The sequence below is a fragment of the Lagopus muta genome, chromosome 1 (assembly GCF_023343835.1).
Source record: "Lagopus muta isolate bLagMut1 chromosome 1, bLagMut1 primary, whole genome shotgun sequence".
In the NCBI taxonomy this organism is placed as follows: domain Eukaryota; kingdom Metazoa; phylum Chordata; class Aves; order Galliformes; family Phasianidae; genus Lagopus; species Lagopus muta.
The window spans coordinates 78,972,518-78,991,378 of record NC_064433.1 but is presented as its reverse complement, the minus strand read 5'-3'; the positions used below and the strand labels follow the sequence as shown (position 1 = coordinate 78,991,378).

At 38.9% G+C, this 18,861-nt stretch overlaps 1 protein-coding gene across 3 annotated transcripts in view; it reads right to left on the bottom strand.

Annotated features, from left to right (window-relative positions):
• The window catches only part of SPAG17 (sperm associated antigen 17), a 92,642-nt gene extending 76,777 nt beyond the window's left edge, over positions 1 to 15,865 (bottom strand). For all 3 annotated transcript variants that reach the window (XM_048941345.1, XM_048941365.1, XM_048941355.1), the window contains exons 1-3: positions 15,691 to 15,865; positions 8,362 to 8,502; positions 7,985 to 8,044 (exon numbers count right to left, since the gene is read on the bottom strand). In XM_048941345.1, coding sequence (XP_048797302.1) covers positions 7,985 to 8,044; positions 8,362 to 8,502; positions 15,691 to 15,795 — 306 coding nt within the window. In that variant the 5' untranslated portion in view covers positions 15,796 to 15,865. The remainder of the gene's footprint in view (positions 1 to 7,984; positions 8,045 to 8,361; positions 8,503 to 15,690) is intronic.
• Between the last annotated feature and the right edge of the window lie 2,996 nt (positions 15,866 to 18,861).

Genomic DNA, 18,861 nt, shown 5'->3' with positions numbered 1-18,861 from the left:
AATGAAAGCTGCATGCCATCCTGAAAAACTTCTGTCCAAAGAAGACACGTCTATGCACAGTATAAATATTTCTGAATCTGGTGATATTCATTTCATTCATTATCTGGTGATAACAGCATACTGTAACATCATTTTGAAAGAGTACCAGGAGGGTACCTTGAGCTGACAAAAAACTTATTTGAGACTGCACCTGCAGTTTATCAAAAGGTAATTCAGCCTATACTGTCAGACCATTCCCCTTGTTTCATTTTTGCCTCTCAGAAAGTCTTCCCAATTACGATGTCAAAAGATTACTTTCTTAGTCACCGTCCTTCACTGGTGAGTTAATGACTCACAATTCAAAGTGAGCTCAAGGATTATCTAAATCAGTACATCAAGTGTGTATCTGAAAAGAGCTCCATACAGAGCTTATGTATCCATCAGGTAGACTGAATAACTTACACCAAATCAATGAATCACCCTCATTAATCAGTAAAGACACTACCAACATGTATTCCAGAGAATTTTAAAAACTAATAAAAGCAAATTTGAAGTCTTTTTCTTTCTCTCAGTATCCCTCCATACCTAAACCCTAGTTTTCAAACAAACCTACTTAAATAAGACTAGTATACTTTCACTTTAGATCAATATTGAGCAAATATGTATGCTATTCCTGTATTAAATATCTGCCTTTCTATTTCTCATTTCTCAAAACAGCAGCAATGGCTGTTCATGCCCTATTAAAATATGTTGAGTGAGTTTGTTTTTGCCAAATCGCAATACAATCTAATCTGGTGAGAAGAAACCTAGCTAGAAAAATATATCATAAGAAGGTCTGTGCTTTAAATCTCTCTCTACAGTCAATGCGCAACCTGAGGGGATCACAGAATCACAAAACAGCTTGGGCTGGAAGACCACCTAGCTCCAACCCCATGTCATGGGCAGGAACATCTCCCATCAGATCAGGCTGCCCAAGGCTCCATTCAACCTGGGCTTGAACACCTCCAGGGATAGGACATCCACAGTTTCTCTGGGCAGCCTGTATTAACAACTTCTGAGTAAAAAAATTCTTCCATATCTTTTATTTGAATCTACCCTCTTTTACTTTAATGACATTCCCTCTTGTCCTGTCACTACACTCACTGATAAGGAGTCCTTAGCCAACTTTCCTGCAGGCCTGCTTTAACTATCAAAAAGACCACAAGGTTTCCTTAGAGTCCCTTCTTCTCCAGACTGAACAAGCCCAGTTTTCTCTGTCTTTCTTCACAGGAGATGTGCTGTAGCCCTCTCCGTGGCCTCTTCTGGACCCTCTCCAACAGCTCCACGTCTTTCTTGCACTGGGGGTCCCAGGTCTGGACACAGTATTGCAGATGGAGCCTCATAAGAGCAGAGTAAAGGCGGGCAATCACCTCCCTCTCACTGCCTTCCACCCCTCTTTTGATGTAGCCCAAGATACAGTTGGCCTGCCAGGCTGCAAGAACACGGTGTTTGCTTGTGTCAAGCTTTTCACCCACCATTACCCTCAAGTCCTTTTCCACATGATATCTCCGCAGGTTTAATTTAAGCAGTACAGGAGAACTTTCTAAGACACATACGTACAGAGCATGTATGTCTTACTATTGCAAGCAGGCAATGTTTAAAGGAAATACAAACAATTGAATAACACAAATTAAATAAAAAAGAGAAAAAATACATTACATAAAAATTAGGATGACTTTTAACTTTGGCTTTATTAAAGATCTCAAACAACAGCTCTAGCCATCTATGATATATACTTCCAACGCCTTCCTGGTCACCTAACTGCTACCAAACCTAACTGCTCTAAGGAATTAAAAAATATAATGTGAATATCCAGTGACCAAAAGGATTAATCATCAGCACTGATATCTCAGCAAAGATGAACTTTATGGAAAGCAAAGATTCCCTCATACGACCCCTTAATACCTGTTCAATTTTAACACTCTAACTGGGGAGAGATGAAATGGCATTTAAGTAATTCCTGAGGAACAACCAAAGAAATCAAAGCTCTCTAAATAGAAAAGATATACCAGTCTGCTGTGATATGTTTTCAGAAGAAGAGATATATTGCTATGATCAAATCTTGAAACATATACATTTCAGTGGTATAAATGTGCTCAACAAATCTTGTTGAGGAGCAGAATATTTTGTGTTTCTGAGAAGCACATTCTTTCTAGTAACTTCAGCCAAATGGATTCACACAGTGAACTTTACAAAGCTGAAGTCATGTTTCTCTGGTACTGTATCTGGCGAGGGAGAGAAATAAGACGAGTTATCTCAATAATAATATATTATATATTGTTATATATATAATAATATAATAATAATACCTGTTATCCCAATAAGATGAGGAACAAAAAGATTTAAGAAGTGAAGTTGTCTCATCAAACCCTGTGCTGGCAGAACCCGCCTAGTTGCCAGTTTCCTATGAAACCTAACAACCTGTGAGACAGAAAGTCCCAATGGCCTTATGGACTTGGCACCACAAAACTCCTCAGCAGCACTTTTCCACTGTGGTCCATATTTGCAGTGGGACTTAAGCACTTCTTTTTTTCCTTCAATGACATTGGATTCCGTGGTTATTTATTCTACTTGAGAAATATGACTCTTAGTTAACCCCTTATAGGCACCTGATATTGTGAAGGCAACAAAACAAGAACAGCACTTCCTTTTCCAGAGGGTCTCTACCAGTTCCAAGATCGCTACAGACATCACTGCTATTTGCTTAGTTACACACATATTTCAACAAAACCTGCATGGAAACACCAAAAAATTTTATATCAAGTTGCATACAAGTTGGAAACAACTATTTACCTTGTAGGTTATTGGCAACAGGTGAGCTGAAAACCACTGAGAAGCTAGTACCCACAGCTGGACCGAAATTTCCCTACCCTTCCCTGGCGCCCTAATACCTCTGTAAAAGGCATCTTCATTTAATGAAAACTCCCAATAATCTCTTGAGCATGTATACCTATACAGTATAAAGACAAAGTGCACCTGCAATAAAATTCTGTTAACTCACATTCACACAATTGCACTTGATAAAGGCTGACCTGAGAACAGTTCTATTCTATTATAATATTTAAGATTGCAGTATTTGCAGTGGCCTTCAAAATTAAAATTAAACTCTTCTATCCTTCTGAGCAGTCAGCATGACTTTTGAAGCGATTTTTACTATCAAGCATTCTCAACACGACAATGACACACACGTGTGAAGAGTTCTGGTTCTTGAACTATTCGATCTTACAATCACTTTTTGATGTAATTTTTCTTCCACAGTGGAAAGAAAACAAAATCTAACTTTTACTACAAAATAAATTCTAATCACATCATCTTTTGACTTTGAAGGCTAGATTTTAGATTGACTATCTCTACTTTCAAGAAAGCCTAGTCTTGATCTTACCCTTTCTGATGGTGTTTTGTCCAGACATACACTTCCACAAAAAAAATTCACCTTTGATCATATGTTTCTACAAGAAACCAAAAGGAATCCCTAACAATATTGCTTACTTGTGTTATTTCTGAAACTTGTTTCTTCAGTAACACATATCCTGGCTACTAATCAATCTTTGCTCTCCTCTAGCTGCCACAAAACTCACAAGAGCTTATGCCTTCTTGGGTAAAAATACTCCTAGTAGCAAGTATTATGTCTGCAACATTAAGAGTTTTGTTTCCACATTGAGCTATTAATGTGATGTAAAATCCAAGTTAAAAAGCATTGCATATATCAACTTTATGCAGCAAGAATTAAGCACAAGAAATATATAATGTTACAGACGTATACTCTAGGCCATTAGATTGCAAAAATACTTATGGTAGTAGGGTAGGAAACTGTACAGCTAAAAGGGGGATGTGAAATCATGAATGCAATTAGGGACAAGAATCTAATGGATGACAAAAGAGTTCATGGGAAGAATCACTACAGAGGACAGTGAGAATTCTTATAGGAGCAGGGGTCAATGGGCTAAAGATGTTGATTTTCATTTCTACTTTTTCAAAAGCAAGATGTCTGATATATGAAGCTACTTCATTCAGGAAAGTATAAGAGAGATTCATATCACTTTTTCACCAAAGGTATGGTACCATTAGCCACATTACATTAAAAAAACAAACAAACACAACACAATAAAACCAGTAGCTCAGTTTTTCTACACTATAAATTTACTGTAAGATCCTTTTGGCAATATAGATGCATACCCTTCTTCCTAGTTCCTTTTTTTTTTTTTCCCCCTCCTTTCTTCAGTGAAAGTATTGTTAGAGACAGATCGCAGAAAAAAGGGACATCATGGAAAAAACATAGAAAGGCATGAGGTATTTAGGACCTACTGAAGAAAGGACACAAAAATTGTTTTGAATTCCTCAATGCAATTCATGCCATTGAGGTGAGGGAGTATTAGAATAAGACAGCTTTGACTATTTGTGCACATCAGCACACACATACACATATGCATGCATGCAAACGTTCATAATACAATAGCACCTATGCCAGGAACTACATGCTATGTTCCCTTCCGAAGTGGATCTCTTCTTTATTGTGGACACTGTGGTATCACCGAAAAATAATACTTACTTCAAATAATCTTACAGGCAGCAACTCTTACCACATAAATCTATATTCCACAAACTCCAAGCAAAAAAATAATCCACAGAAATGCCTGAAGTAAGACTGGTTTAAGTCTATCATTTTCTGCCAAAATTCATTCAGTTTGCTCTCCATTTCAACTTTTTCAATTTTTACTGTCCTACAGTAGATCTTTATATTTCAGGTAACATATCCTGAGTTAGAAGTGATAGGATGGGAATCTGCTTCACTTACACCTCAAAACTCAAAGGATACTTCCGATCCTGCTGTTATTAAGGCAAGAAGTACTGTTAACATTACACAAAACTCCCAAGGATTCTGACAGCACAGACTTGGGGAAAAAAAGAACAACAAAAAAACCCCAACCATTAAACAAAAAACAAGTGCCCCATAAACAATTTTAAAGCAAGGTGAGATTCTGTTTCTAATCAATAACCTTCTAGTCCTCAAAAATGAGCTGTACAAAACATGCACTAATTAAGATTTACGTGCAAACATTCAATTTAACTGGATTTTGACAGGAAAACTGTGCATACTATGCATATCAGTAGAAGGTTTGATTTGGGGGTCTCTTTGGGTTGTTTTGTGAAACTGCACAACTAGGTAGATACCCCTATATGCCTGTCTATGTCCGTCAGTATGAGCTAACTCTTATGTATCTTCACTCAAACAACAAAACTGGCACATTCTCTGCTTATGTCAGTCCTGAAGTGTGAGGTATCTGAGTTGATACTTTCTCTGTAAGCAATAAGGTACACTCTCCCGTGCCCCTCCCTCTCAAGGCCACATCCATTATTCAGCTGTTTTTTTTGCAGCAACCCTGTTATCTACTTGCAGTCTTCTCACATGTAGGGACTGCATGATGTTCCAACTTCTCTTAAAATCTTTTCTTACCATGGTACTACTCTCCAGCTCCAGCTTATTCCCTTCCATGTATGTGGCAAGAATCCTTCTCAAGATTTTCTGAGTAACGTAAGGACAACATTCCAAACCCTGCCTTTATGAGTATGACAAAGCTGGAAAACAAATGCTGTAAGGAAAAAAAAAAATCTTTCCATACCTATAGGCCTTGAACTCAATCTCACTAGAATTTTCCAGAAAAAAATAATTAAAAATAGTGTGATGAACAAAGCCAGTATGGAAAATGTAGGCTTGAAAAGATTTTCAAAAATCAACATATGGAAACTGAGTCTCATATTTTGTAGTGGTAAAGCATCGTAATTACATATAACATTACCCATCCTAACAGAAAACTTACAACACAAACAGGTACATAAACAATAGAAGATATGCACCTCGCATATATAATACATTTATTTTATTCAAAATACAGCTTTAGGTCTTGTCTGTTAGAAAATCTGTATAGGATAAATAAATCTGATTCAATATGAAATCTGTTATTATTTTACAGGAAATGTAATGTAATGTTTTTCTTTCCATTAAAAAAAAAAAAAAAAGCCATCTTTGAGATAATTAGCCTAACATCATTTAATTAAGTGCTGGAAATAGCAATAAATTACAAATCAGAGCTCCTACTCCTCCTCAAGTCATTTCAGAGGAAGAAAAGCAGTTAGACACTAAATTCGTCTGGATTTGGAAATCTTTTAGCTATACATCCATAAGCCCTGCTATTATCCTGTTCAATTTCTACAGTAAGTTATATGAAATCAAACACACTAAGATGTTAAAAGCCCTGAAGGGAAATAATTTAGAATAGACAAAAGGAATTGCTTTACTATGATATATATCTAGCTTGCAGTACACCAACACAACAGTTTGTTAATGTTTCTTGACTTAGAGCAGGCACTGCAGACTGCTACATTGGAACTTATTAAAACACCCAACATCTGAGTAGACACAATTTGCAGGGTAACAGTGTTGCTGTTAATACCATTAACAGCCACATTAATATGCATCAGTCATCAGTCTGAAATTGACTCACATGCATACTTTACACAAACAAAGATCATTAATGGTTTAGTAATTTAATTTACTGTATCACTAGAAATGAATATGCACCTGTGGAATGTACATATTCCTCAAGTGTGTTGAATCCCACAGCAGAGAAGAACTGTGTGCAGCAGGGTCAGAAATGCTCCTCTCTAAAGAGCATTTCATAGCTCTGTTCTGTGCTAGCCTCATACTTGTTCATTCCTATTGCAGCAAAAGCTTTGAATGCACAGACTGTACGTGGATTTGAAGCACGCACTCAGGAGCAAATTTCTGCCCAGAGAGGCAGGATCCTAATGCTTGTGGCAACATGATCAATCTTCTAATTTGCTACAGCCAGAAAGGAAACTGAGTCCAAGCAAAAGGTCAGAACAGGCATTTTATATTCTCTGTTAAAGGAAGGGAGGAAAAAAATGTCTTTGAGGAATAAAGTAAGTAGCTAATGAGACACAGAACTGACAGCTGGAATTTAATAAGTATCCACTTCACAAGGAAAATTGCTCTTAGTAATTAAATACAGGTATCATACAAAGCTTCTGCTTAGAACCAGACTTCAAAATCTTTCCGTCAGTAGGACTGAAAGGGTTTTACATCCCAGGTAATATAAGGGTGGGTTTGCCTGGGAGGCTGGTCCTAAACAAAGAGGGTTAATTGCATAAAATTCACAGTCATGTCAGTGGTAAATAATTCCAAAGGGACTTGTTCAGATAGTAGTCTGGCATTACCGAAAAACAGACTGCAACTAAAAAGACCTGTTATAAAGTCCACCAAAACCCGAGACATATAAAAACTTTATTAGTCATTTCAGAACTAAAATGCAAACAAGATCTTTTTAGAGGGATCCAAAATTCTTAATGTTCCAGGTCTGTAGGGCCATAAAACACTACCTGAGAAAATTTTAAACAATCTTCTAATTAATTACAGAATTTTATAGCCTCTCACAAGCTGTACGTAAAACATTAACAAGGTAGGGAGAAGGAAGTCCTCTTTGTACTAAGCATGACTCCCAACCCCATTGACATACCCCACTTGACGAATCAGGTTAGAATTTAACATCAAACTGAGATTATAATGGATACTAGCACACAGAGCTGGTGTTTCGTTTATGGGCTTGCATGCCAATAAATGAAGGTATAAGTCTCTAAATAACTGTGAGCATCTGGAAGAGCAGAGTCTATTTTTCTGTAATTTTTACCATCAAAATAAGACCTCATAACATATTCTTAATAAAACTAATATCTCTAAAAATATATCTTGATTCTCACCTAATTAGTAGTCCAACAGAAATATGTTGGTATCAGAGAAAGAAAGCAGTCAAGTATCTAAACTAAGCTGAGTGATTATACCAGACATATTCAGTAGAATTGCATTTACTCTGGTATGTATAACATAATTACACAGCTGTAATTGCCTCAACATAAGAGCACTGACTTTGCAATATATGTTTTAACTTACCTCATAGAACATAGGCACATCCTTAACCTTTTTCCCCTTCTGACTTCCAGATTCTGCAATCTGCAAGGAAATAAACCATTCTGCTGTGATCAGATTTTAATTTTTAACAAATTATTTTACTTGTTATTGTAAATACAACAAAACTTGCTATTGTAAATCATCTTAAAGTTCCTTAGGGAGGGAGCTTTGATGAGCACCTTGAAGAAAAGTCTGAAGAAGACTCAAACACAGGGAGCAAACCAACTTACATAGTAAGGTTCTCCACCTCCATTTTTAACTCCTATGTTCTACTACTCCTAAGTAGTGTAACTTTTGAAATTTCCAGAGTGATTCATTTATGGTTTGGTTTGTTATCAAAAGTTCCTTTCTTGGAATACCTGTCTGAAGATATCTTCACGTGCTACCACGCTGAACAGCTTCCGCTGTGGCACCTGCACAGCAAGGGACAAGGCCTTTGTGTGAATTTCATCCTCAATTCTGGCTCCCACCACAAAAGCAACGCTAGGCTTCCAATCATCCTGGTTTCCAAAATAAAATATTTAATGCATTAGAACACGAGCACACAATAAAGCTTCTCTGCAGTTTGAATGAGTGAGCACGTAGCCATAATTACTTTATTTAACACATATTCATTATCATATGAAACGCACTACAATAAAGTGTACAACCTGCAAAAGCACATACTGATTTATTCCAATTATTTCTGCCATCAGGTGGCAGCATTATGCTGTGGAAAAAGCAAGAGCCCAATAATACCAGAACACCTTAGAGGCAGATGCTGCATTGACATTGCACAAAGGTGAAATAACTTTTGCATGTCATTTGCACATTTGAGAGTCTGGAAAACAAAAAGGATGTAGAATTTAAACGTATGTATTTATACTGCTGGCATTATCTATTTGCTCCAGAAAAATGAAAAAAAATCCAGCTTCCTCATCCCGGAAAAGAGAAACTGACTGGATACTATTTTCTAAAAAACATGGCATTGTTTGTATGTTTTATAAGGGTCTGTCTATTCATGCATTCTTACAGTTTTTCACTAAGTATTTGAACAAAGATAAATTTTGTGCAAATGGGTCATTTAAGCAAATCTTCTCCACTGTTTTTACTCCAACTGGAATCCCTTTCAGAAAGTGAGTGGTCATCTCCAACACATCTATAACTCCCTCCAGTGTTCTTTATCAGCATCAGTGACACCTGAACTGGTGGCACCTGAACCAGAAATACATCTGGGAGTTGTGTTTTCCACACTTCAAGACACACCATGTTATATATATTCTATTGCACACCTGCATGTTTAAACTGCAAAGATATCAATAAAACTTCATTAGGGTCAACACGGAAACAGCTTCAGCAAGATCTAAGTGGTCCAAAGACACTGTCATACAATCAGGAGCAGGTTAAGCAGACTGCTAAAGAGAAATTTAAGAAAAGCTAATCATGCAGGATTTTTATGAAAATATTTTCATATTAATATACCATGAAAAATGCATGCATGTATACTTGCAGAACAATAGAACAAAATCTGAGTATACAGTAAAGACAGGGAAAGAACCTTTCAAAAAAGAAGAAAAAAAAAAAGAGTATGATAAAAAGTCAGGTTTATCTTTTTTCCAGTTTTACAACACTATTCTTCATTTGTTCCTTCTCATATCTGAAAAAAAAAAGTCTACCCTAAATTTTTGCAATAGAGAAGTGTGTTCAGCCACATTGCAGTGGTGACACTGCTCACTGGAGAAATGGCAACGGCTGCAGCACTGCTGGCAGCTCAGCTCTCCATCAATGACCCATGTGGGGACTGAGGTAGGTCCACTCAACTCCTTTTTCCCCTTTCTACAGAGCTGGGGAATACTGACAGCTCACCCTGCCTAAAGTTGTCAAGATAGCTGTGGGTGTATGAACGAACTTGATATTTTGACATTACCATCAACACATGTACAGGAGCTGCAGTTAATGTGAATTACAGTTAAATTTGCCATTGTACAGCTGCCTTCTTTGAACAGAGAGCATTTGGATGTCCATACTTGTGTGCAAACGCATTATATTCTAGGCTTCCACAAGTGCAAGCTGTCGTGATTGAATGACTCTCGTATCAGCATTGTGAGCAATGCTGGAGCCTTGAGAAGGACCATCCAGACGTGAGGTAAGCAAACGGAGCAGCTAATCACCAAGATGTTCTCCTTAGTGTAGGTCACCAAGAGGGGAATGAAATGCAGTAGGTGTCTCAGAGACAGGCCAACAGCACAAACAATGAAATATTCAGAAACGCAAAGTTTTAGTCTTGGCTTCAGGTGGGGAATGATCCAGTAGCAACAGTGCCTGTTCCTACAATGTCTTTGTTTTTCAGATGTGTGAAAAAAACTCCATCAGAGTTCTAAGACCTCTCTACCTCATGCTCTCTTTCTCTTTAGAACACGCCAGTACCTCGGTGCCCAGAAATTACATCTACTTAGAACTAACATCATCCTGGCACAGTGATGCCTGTGAAACCTGTATTCCTCCTAGCTCTGACTCTTCTTGACCTTTGCACCCTTAGCCCACAATTGTTGCTATCTCACTTCTTCTGTTTCTACTCTCTGTTTCAGAGTGCCATAACTTTTCCAAATCCTTCTCACACCCAGTTCTTGCATCCCTAATTCCTAACATCATCTTCTCAGTCTCCCCATGCAGTTAGTCCTCAGATTCATTACATGACTTCATTGCCAGCTTTCTCAAGTCTCAGATTCCTTGTCCAATTCCAAGCACCTTTAATATTTTCCCAGGCACTTGGCTTATGTGTAATTGGACTTTTTTCTTTGCAACACTTCTTCATTTCTTTGAGAGGCAGTTGAAGCAAAGGATAAACATTTCCTGATTTCTACTGAGGTAGTCACCTTCAGAGAAGCCCATAGCACCGATGCAAAACATCAGGATAAGTCCAGCTTTTGAAAATGAATTATCCAAAAAACCTTCAGATTTATCCAAACAAAACATTTTCGGGGATTCACCAAAGGTATGCTCTTGACACTAGTAGTGTCATTTTCCCTCCATTAATTTTCTGCTTCAAAAGAGCTTCTCCACAGAACAGCTCCTATCCCTCTTTAGCTGGAATACGAATCAAAAATATATTCCTTTTATACAAACACACAACACCTGTGAACAGGAGCTAGATAAATACAGCAATAGCTATACAGACTTGAGCAGGGAATAATGATGCAGAATTCCCAGTCACCAACATCATGCCATCTATTTCTACACACACTGATTTTGAAGCCCTTGAGGTTCTTTTTCCAGTAAAGTGGAATGTTCATAACAGCAATTGAGGTGAATGTGGACAAAGAATAGCAGCATTAGTAGCATTAGTACATAGCTTAAGATGTTCAACTGACTGTCTTTCTTCTGACCTTAAAATTTATTATTTTTTGCAACACTGTCCTTATATTATCAATACTGTAACAGTACCCTTAATGTTCAAGGCTTTGAAAGGTAAGAGAAGAAACAGACCCTGCTTCTACAGCTCACCACCTAAAATCACAACATAAAACTGAGAAGGAAGAGTAATAAAATGTATACGGTTACTTTTAAAACATTTTCTCCCTCAATATACAACTGCTGCTCTGCTCAGTTCAATTTTTTCAAATGTTATTCTAGAAGAGAGTCCTAACAAAGGATCTGAGGGAGCACAGATTAATGACCTCAGGGTTACCTCAAATGAAGTTCCCAGCTTAGAGTATAGGACAGAGAAAATCATGCAATAACTAGAGGAAAAGCACAGAGACAGCGTGGGGTGGCTGCCATTAGAGGAACAGCAGAAGCACTCCTGACTGTCTGTGGAGATGAGGGAAACAGAGATAGCAGACTGCCCAGAGAATCAACAGCACTGGTTCAAAACTGAGTGCTAATAATAATGGGAAATGTGACATTGGTAACTGGATATCTTCTATGCAATTTCCAGTTATGGGTAGGATCACTCTAACTGGAAGATACTTGGTTAAAATCACTGTCACAAATGATTACGTGTCCCTCATTTCAAAACACTTGACCGTGTCAAGACTTGAAACAAGTCAGAATCTCTCAGAAATGATCAATAAGGGAAGCTTACATGTCCTTCTGCAGAAGAACCTCTAGACCCAGCAAGATCCACCTAATTCCCAAAACTCCACACAAGCAGCTTTCTTTCCATTTTTAACGTCTTGCTTCATTTCCTAGATATAGAAGAGCAGTTGTTTCAGAGGAGACATTTGAACAAATCAGATACATTGGCTACACTTGAAGTACTGGTTTCTAGATTCCTGTTGCTAGAAAAAGCATCAAACAGTTGTCTCATCTGTGGGTGTTTTTTTTGTTTGCGTGTGTGTGTGTGTGTATGTGTGTGTGTGTGTGTTTCCTGCAAAGGGCCACAACTAGTAGGCTCATTTCTTTACACTGTAATTTCAAATGTAACTCTAATTGCTAAAGGGAAACATTTGAAAGCTTAAAACTCCAAATATTTGAGCATTGAAAAACGAGATTCTTTAATCTCCTCAATTTTAAGTAAAGCCCCAGAAAAAGCAAGATTTATGAGTAATTTACGAAGGCTTGGGAAGGCATAACCCTTAGCATTTTTTGTTTTCAGCAATGATGAAGCTTGTATACCAGTAAATACAGCAGGAATTAGTGGAGAAAGTGGTTCATCAGCAATTTTGCAGCCCTAATGCAGAGATGTGCAGGGCATCAGTGTTAAGATACCTTCAAGTCCGCTTTCATTACCTGCTGACTGACACCTACCCATGTTACTACTGGATTCTGGTTTCAGGAGCTTGGCTTTTGCTGCATGATTGCAGGTTACAGAGCAACACAATTCAACTGAGCATTTAGTTTCTCTCCAAAGAGCAAGCAGAATGAATAGAGATCAAAAGTTGAGCCATCCTATTCAGAATGTTTTCAATGGTTTTACAAGGTCTAGATTCAGTTCAATTTTCAGGCCTTAAAATGCCGATAAAGCAAAACAGTACAGATGGGAAATCAGAGCAGAACGCAGCTTCCAGTTGCTATGCTCAGTTAGAGCACCTAATAAGGACATAGAGTAGATATATCAGAGCTGTGTTTGCTCAGAATTCACTTTTCAACCAGCAAATACAGCCTTATATCTACTTAAAGCATGAAAAATGTAAATCTGAGCATCTTAGTTTATATTTTGTGATTTAATTTTGCAATTAATCCAATCAAATTATCTTGATAAATAAATGAAGACAAACTCAACTTGTAGCTCCATTTTTTTTTCTGCAGAGTATGTTAGAAACAAAAGATGTATATAAACTACAACGTTAGGCTCTGCAAAATCCGTATTTCCTCTGTACCTGTTTTTATGTTGTCTGTTTGCCAGTTTTCACAGTGTTTTTAAGAAAAAGCCATTATTTAGTTAGTAAATACCAGTTAAATCATATTTTGGTTAGCATACCCTCCATAAAATGTTAACACCACATGTGAAATGACTCCTTTTCATAAGATCAGGCTAATAAAATATTCTAAGTAAGTCATAAACACACATCAAAATGTGAAATTTCATTGCTTAGCTTACCTGGTACAGTATAAAACCAGTTCTAGTAAATGCCCTCTGACTCCACTAAAGGGAAAGAATATTCTCTAAATTGATAAAAGATTTTAAAATTCATTATACATGATTTACCAGGAGAGAAATGTACTTAATTGGTAGGAGTTCCTGTCATCTCCCAAATATTTCAGCTTCATACAGTATATCGCATACGATGCAAGAAATAATTTTGCACAGTGTGGTTGGTGACACCTATAATTAAAATAGTTCAACACTTTCTATAAAAAGCTGCTTTCAGTGTCTGACCTTTACATATTTGAGTTTAAATGCTATATGCTGTAACATTGCTGAGGAGGGCAGGGGGAGAAACGGATACTGAGTTTAGACTATTTGCTGAACGAGGTTTGATTAGAAAGATCATTTTTATCCCTTCATAAAAAAACCTTACGTGATTAAGTAAGAAAATCAGTTTTTTCCACGTTCAAGAGGAAGAAACAAAAATTTGGCAGCACAGGCACACATACACCAAAGCTATGGCTTTACAAAGCACAATCATTCACATTAAGTATATCCACGTCTCGGCATCATGAACTCTGATGCTCGGAAGAGCATTCGAAAGCTAAGTACTATGTCTGTCTCTGCCCAGGATAATCAGAACTGAGTAAGAATTCCCTCCAACAGGGCGTTTTAGCAGTTGCCCAGCACCACAGAAGCTTGAGCTCAAATTGACCCCAAGGCTCTGCCTGCCAGCAGCAAAACAGTGAAAATGGAATTAGTTTAATTGGAACATAAAACACATGGACAGTATCACAATTAAGGAACCAAGGAATCTTAATTAAGCTCCCTTGGGTACAGGCATTACAATAATCCTTAATTAGGTGATCACATACTTTCTTCCAACAGGATTCTGATTCCATTCAGTGAATACATTCAATATTTCTTTCCATCTGCCTCAATGTGTGGTCCTGAATAATCCTAATTTCGGTATTTCCTAAATTTTGAGCATTTATTTCCTACCTTTTAAAATACCTCAATATAACAGTTTATATTTAACAAATGTAATAAATTACAGATAGAAGCAGTAGAATAAACAGAGCACTTTGTTCAGTGAATTCACTGGACAATATCCACAGCCACAATAAACACCACCATAAAAACAAAATTTCGCTAATTGGCACCTTGCTAGCAAGCCCAGGAAAATGGCCAGGAGCTGAGAAGGGTATGGAGAGGGAACCTCCACCTCTTTCTCAGTCTTTGGGGATGTTCTCCTGGAGTAAGGATGGAATTCGACAGCATGAAAGGGCTCAAGTACTTTTGAAAATGCAAATTCAGAGGGGGGGAGGGAGGGGAGGAGAAGAAAAGCAACAGGCTCAGATAAGCAGAACTTACTGCAAACAGTGATTTTGTTTGGCTAAACTTGTACAAGATGGTGACTACCAAACGAAAAAATGAATGCAAGTTAAGTACTTTTGGGAGACTTTTGGAATCAGAGGCGTTTTTGGAAAACTGAGCGGCCAATTTAAAAACAGAACTCTGAAGTCTTCACGCTTACCAGAAGTGTTACCACATTATGAAAAAATAACAAGGCAAAAACACAGCAAAAAATACTCTGGGTCTTCAAATGAGGCAGGAACCCCCAAACCCCCCAAACAAGGGGTGCATGGAAGTCATTTGTCTCACTTGCAGAAGTGGTGCTATACAAACACATGCTAGAGAAATATTATTGTTTGTAAAACTGCCGTGCTATTTTGAAACCAAATTTCTTTCTTGCAAGTCAAGATTTATTAGAATGACATTGCTTACGCACAGAACCTGGAAACCCAAATACGCCTTTAGACCCTCACATGTTGTTCAAAAGCAAAGGAAAAAAAAAAAAAAGAAAGAAAAAAAGAAAAAAAAAAAGCGCCTTTTAGCTGCTCACGCTCACGCAGGAAAATTACAGCCTCACATTTTCAACGCGGGAGTTAATGCTGTGTCAGCACCTCCACGAAACCCCCGTTGTTCAGCAGTTTATAAAAAGTTCACTCCGAGTCGAAACTTGGCGCTCGACCCGGGGATAGGAGAGCAGGCGGCCGTGCCGTGCCGAGGGCGGCTTCCGGAGGTGGACACGGGGTGCCCCGCACGACCCGCGGCCCCCCCGAACGTCCCTCGCCCCGTCAGTTTCAGGCCCCCCTCGGCCGCCCTTCGCTTTCACCTCCTCCAACGGGGCGGACACCAGCGCAGTCTCCCAGCTCTTCGCTGCGGTCCCCGCGGAGGAGGAGGCGGCCGCCCCGCCGGCCTTGGCCCGCTTGGGGGCCATGGCGGTGCCGGCAGCTGGCGGACCTCACGCGTCGCCCCGACGACCGGTCTCCGCGTGACCGCGGCTTGTAGCCGCGCCGTCGCTGCGGCAACCGGTCCCGCAGCTCTTCGAGCCCTATAGGCATGTGCTGCCTGCTGGTGGGCCCGAGGCGGTGGTGGAGCCTTTCGAGGGGCTGTAGGCTGTAGGCTGAGCAGCGCACCCGGCATAGAACCGAGGCGCTGCGCCTCGAGCCGGCATTTTGTGCCTCGGAGAAGAGCGTGGGGTTGGGTGCGTGCAGTGGGTCTGGAGGGGGACTTCGGTCCCCTGACCCCCTCGACCTCCTCCTCGTCCCCTTGGAACTGTGCTCGGCCCCTGGGCACAGGTGTGGGTGTCCCGGGCCAAAATCACCGGCTGAATGCTGCCAGATGTGCCGGCACGGGGACCCAAAGGGGAGAGGGAGGAACGGTTGGGAGAAAGCAGGAGAGCTGCCAAGATAAAGAATTCATTACAGAGGAGTCATGTTGTGATCTCACAGTGGAGACGAGTGAAATATTCTGTGTGATTTAACATTTGGTGAAAATATCCCAAACCACATGGTGCCCTTCCCCCAGCCCGCTGCACCGACCAGCATTGCTTGGAGCCTCCAAATCTTTTATTTTAATTTTGCAGGAGCCTTAAAGCCATGCTGTGCAGCCCGTTACTGCTTTATTCTGTATTGTATTCTAGGATGATACTGACCTCATGTACGTTCTTTATAAAATACCTTCTAATTACATGCAGTAGAAAACTATTAATTTAAATTTATAAGAGACATAAGATATCAGTCTTGTATCATCGTAGTCTGCAGAAGAGCATCTTGCCTGGGTTTGTAGACAGTGATGTAGTTTATAACATGGGAAAGCTGCACAGTAGATTTGCCAACACCCATAAACATGTTCTCCCACCCCATTTCTTGGCTAATGTCCATTTTTCTCTTTTTGAGGTTTTCTTTTGTTGTCCTGAAAAAAAAATCACACAAAAACAGACTGCAATTGTTCAGAGAATCAGAGAGGATGGCATTCCCACCAAATCTTGCTCTTCATTAAGGTCTTGGTTATACAGACTGTGCCTGCTGAGGTGTATGGAGAGAGTACGGGGAAGAAGAACTTATGCCAGGAGCAGCAGAACAGGACAGAGAATGGGGCAGAGTGCATAGATAACATTGCTGAATACTATTACTATGAACTGTCCTGATTTTTTTTAATGGTTCAGTTTTTCAGTCTGGTTGTAAGCTTCAGTATAACCAGTGGGAGAGGACTGTGTACCCAGTTCCTGATGATATGGGGAACTATACACTACTATCATGCCAACAGGAGATGAGGACTGCTTAAGCACTACCTTCTATGCCCACACCTGGAGCTGTAAGCTCAGGGTTGGTGGGAAGACTGAAATCAGAAAGGCACGAAAAGGTCTGAGAACATGAACAATAGCTGTAAGAATCAAGAAGTGGCCTCTTTTTACCTATTGTGCGTTTGATGGGTAAGGATTAGCTGACAGAAATTGTTTTGTTCTGCTGCTTATCGTTAGTACTAACACACTGTCTAACTTGCTGTTTATTGTTGTTGGATGCTGTTACAAACAGCGAGTCAAGCTGAAGTGGGATGGCCAATTAGGGAGCTCACCAGTTCATTCAAAATGACCTCCACCACTCTCCTGAACAAAGGAGAGAAAAAAATTATACCCTAGTGCATAGCTCTAAAATAGGCTTTCCAGTAGTGAAGTCAGCTAAAGAAGTCTCCTGTTTGGCTGCTTGTCTCTGTCCATTCAGTTGTGCTGCCAAAGATGCTTGCAGGCCAGGCTATAAACCATATCACTGAAACTCTCTTGGTTAAATTCTCCAACAGACAAAAACAGCAAATCAGAAATATTGGGAAACTACAGCCTTTGTTCTCTCCAAATGGTGGAGGCTGCAAAACTTTGAGTTATCTCTCAGCCATCTGCAAACTTCCAGCTTCCTTCTGATAACTAAAATATGAAATTGCTGAAATCTTAAAGCTTGCATTAAGAAAAATGAATGTAATTCAGTGATACAGATAAGCCAGGAATAAGAATACACAAGATAAAGATCCAGAGCAACAAAATGTGGTTGGGAATACCCACTTTAAAATAAATGGAATGTACAGATGTACCCCTTCCATTTCTGCGTAGTGAAACTGAGTTTCCATTAGTGCAAGTGATAATAGGCAAATCTGTGATGACTTTGTGTGTGACAAGAATATTTATGGTGCTATTTTCAGGCAGAGGGCGACCTAAAAGTTATAAAATCACTCATTTATTTTCCGGCTTATTAAAACCATCACAACAAAAAAACATGAATACATGAACAAAATAGTGTGAAGTAACCAAAGCTTTGGTTTTATCAGAGACTTGCAATTCCAAATAACACTGTATGTAAATATGAGGCAACTTGCATTTACCTGGGAGAAAACTAAACCACTCTGTACTTTTTCAATTCACACAGCAGGGTAGAAGAATGTTCATGTTAATACTGCAGTGTAGTTACATGCAGTAACCTGTGCCCACACCTTTAATAATAATAATATAGAAATAATAATTACACATTAATGACTAAATTATTAATTAGAATTTATTAAAACATTAAATAATTGATAACTGAAATGTTGGTAAACCTCAGAGAAAAAGAGACATTAATTGCTTTTTATTATACCATGACTTAAAGAACATTTACTCTTACTTGTTTTCCAGTAAAGGGTGGAGAGTGAAAAGAAACAAATGTTTATAAAAATTGTGTCTTCGCTACTTGATGTTTCCTGGAAGACTACAGTTGACTAAAGAACTAGTAGTTGTTTTGTGTCTTTAATAATTAAAGCCTCATCAACTGAGAGGCAGAATTAATTTAATCATGCTTGTTTTTTGTTGTTCCTCCCCTCCAAGTGCTTATTTTAAATGCTCAACAAATATTTGGAAAACACTATATTTTCGGTAAGAACCATCAACTTCTCTCCTTTGGTTGACAAGTGACCAAAGAGTGCTCTTTACTCAAGTCCTTAAGAACACACTTAATTACTTTATATTGCTTTCCTAAGA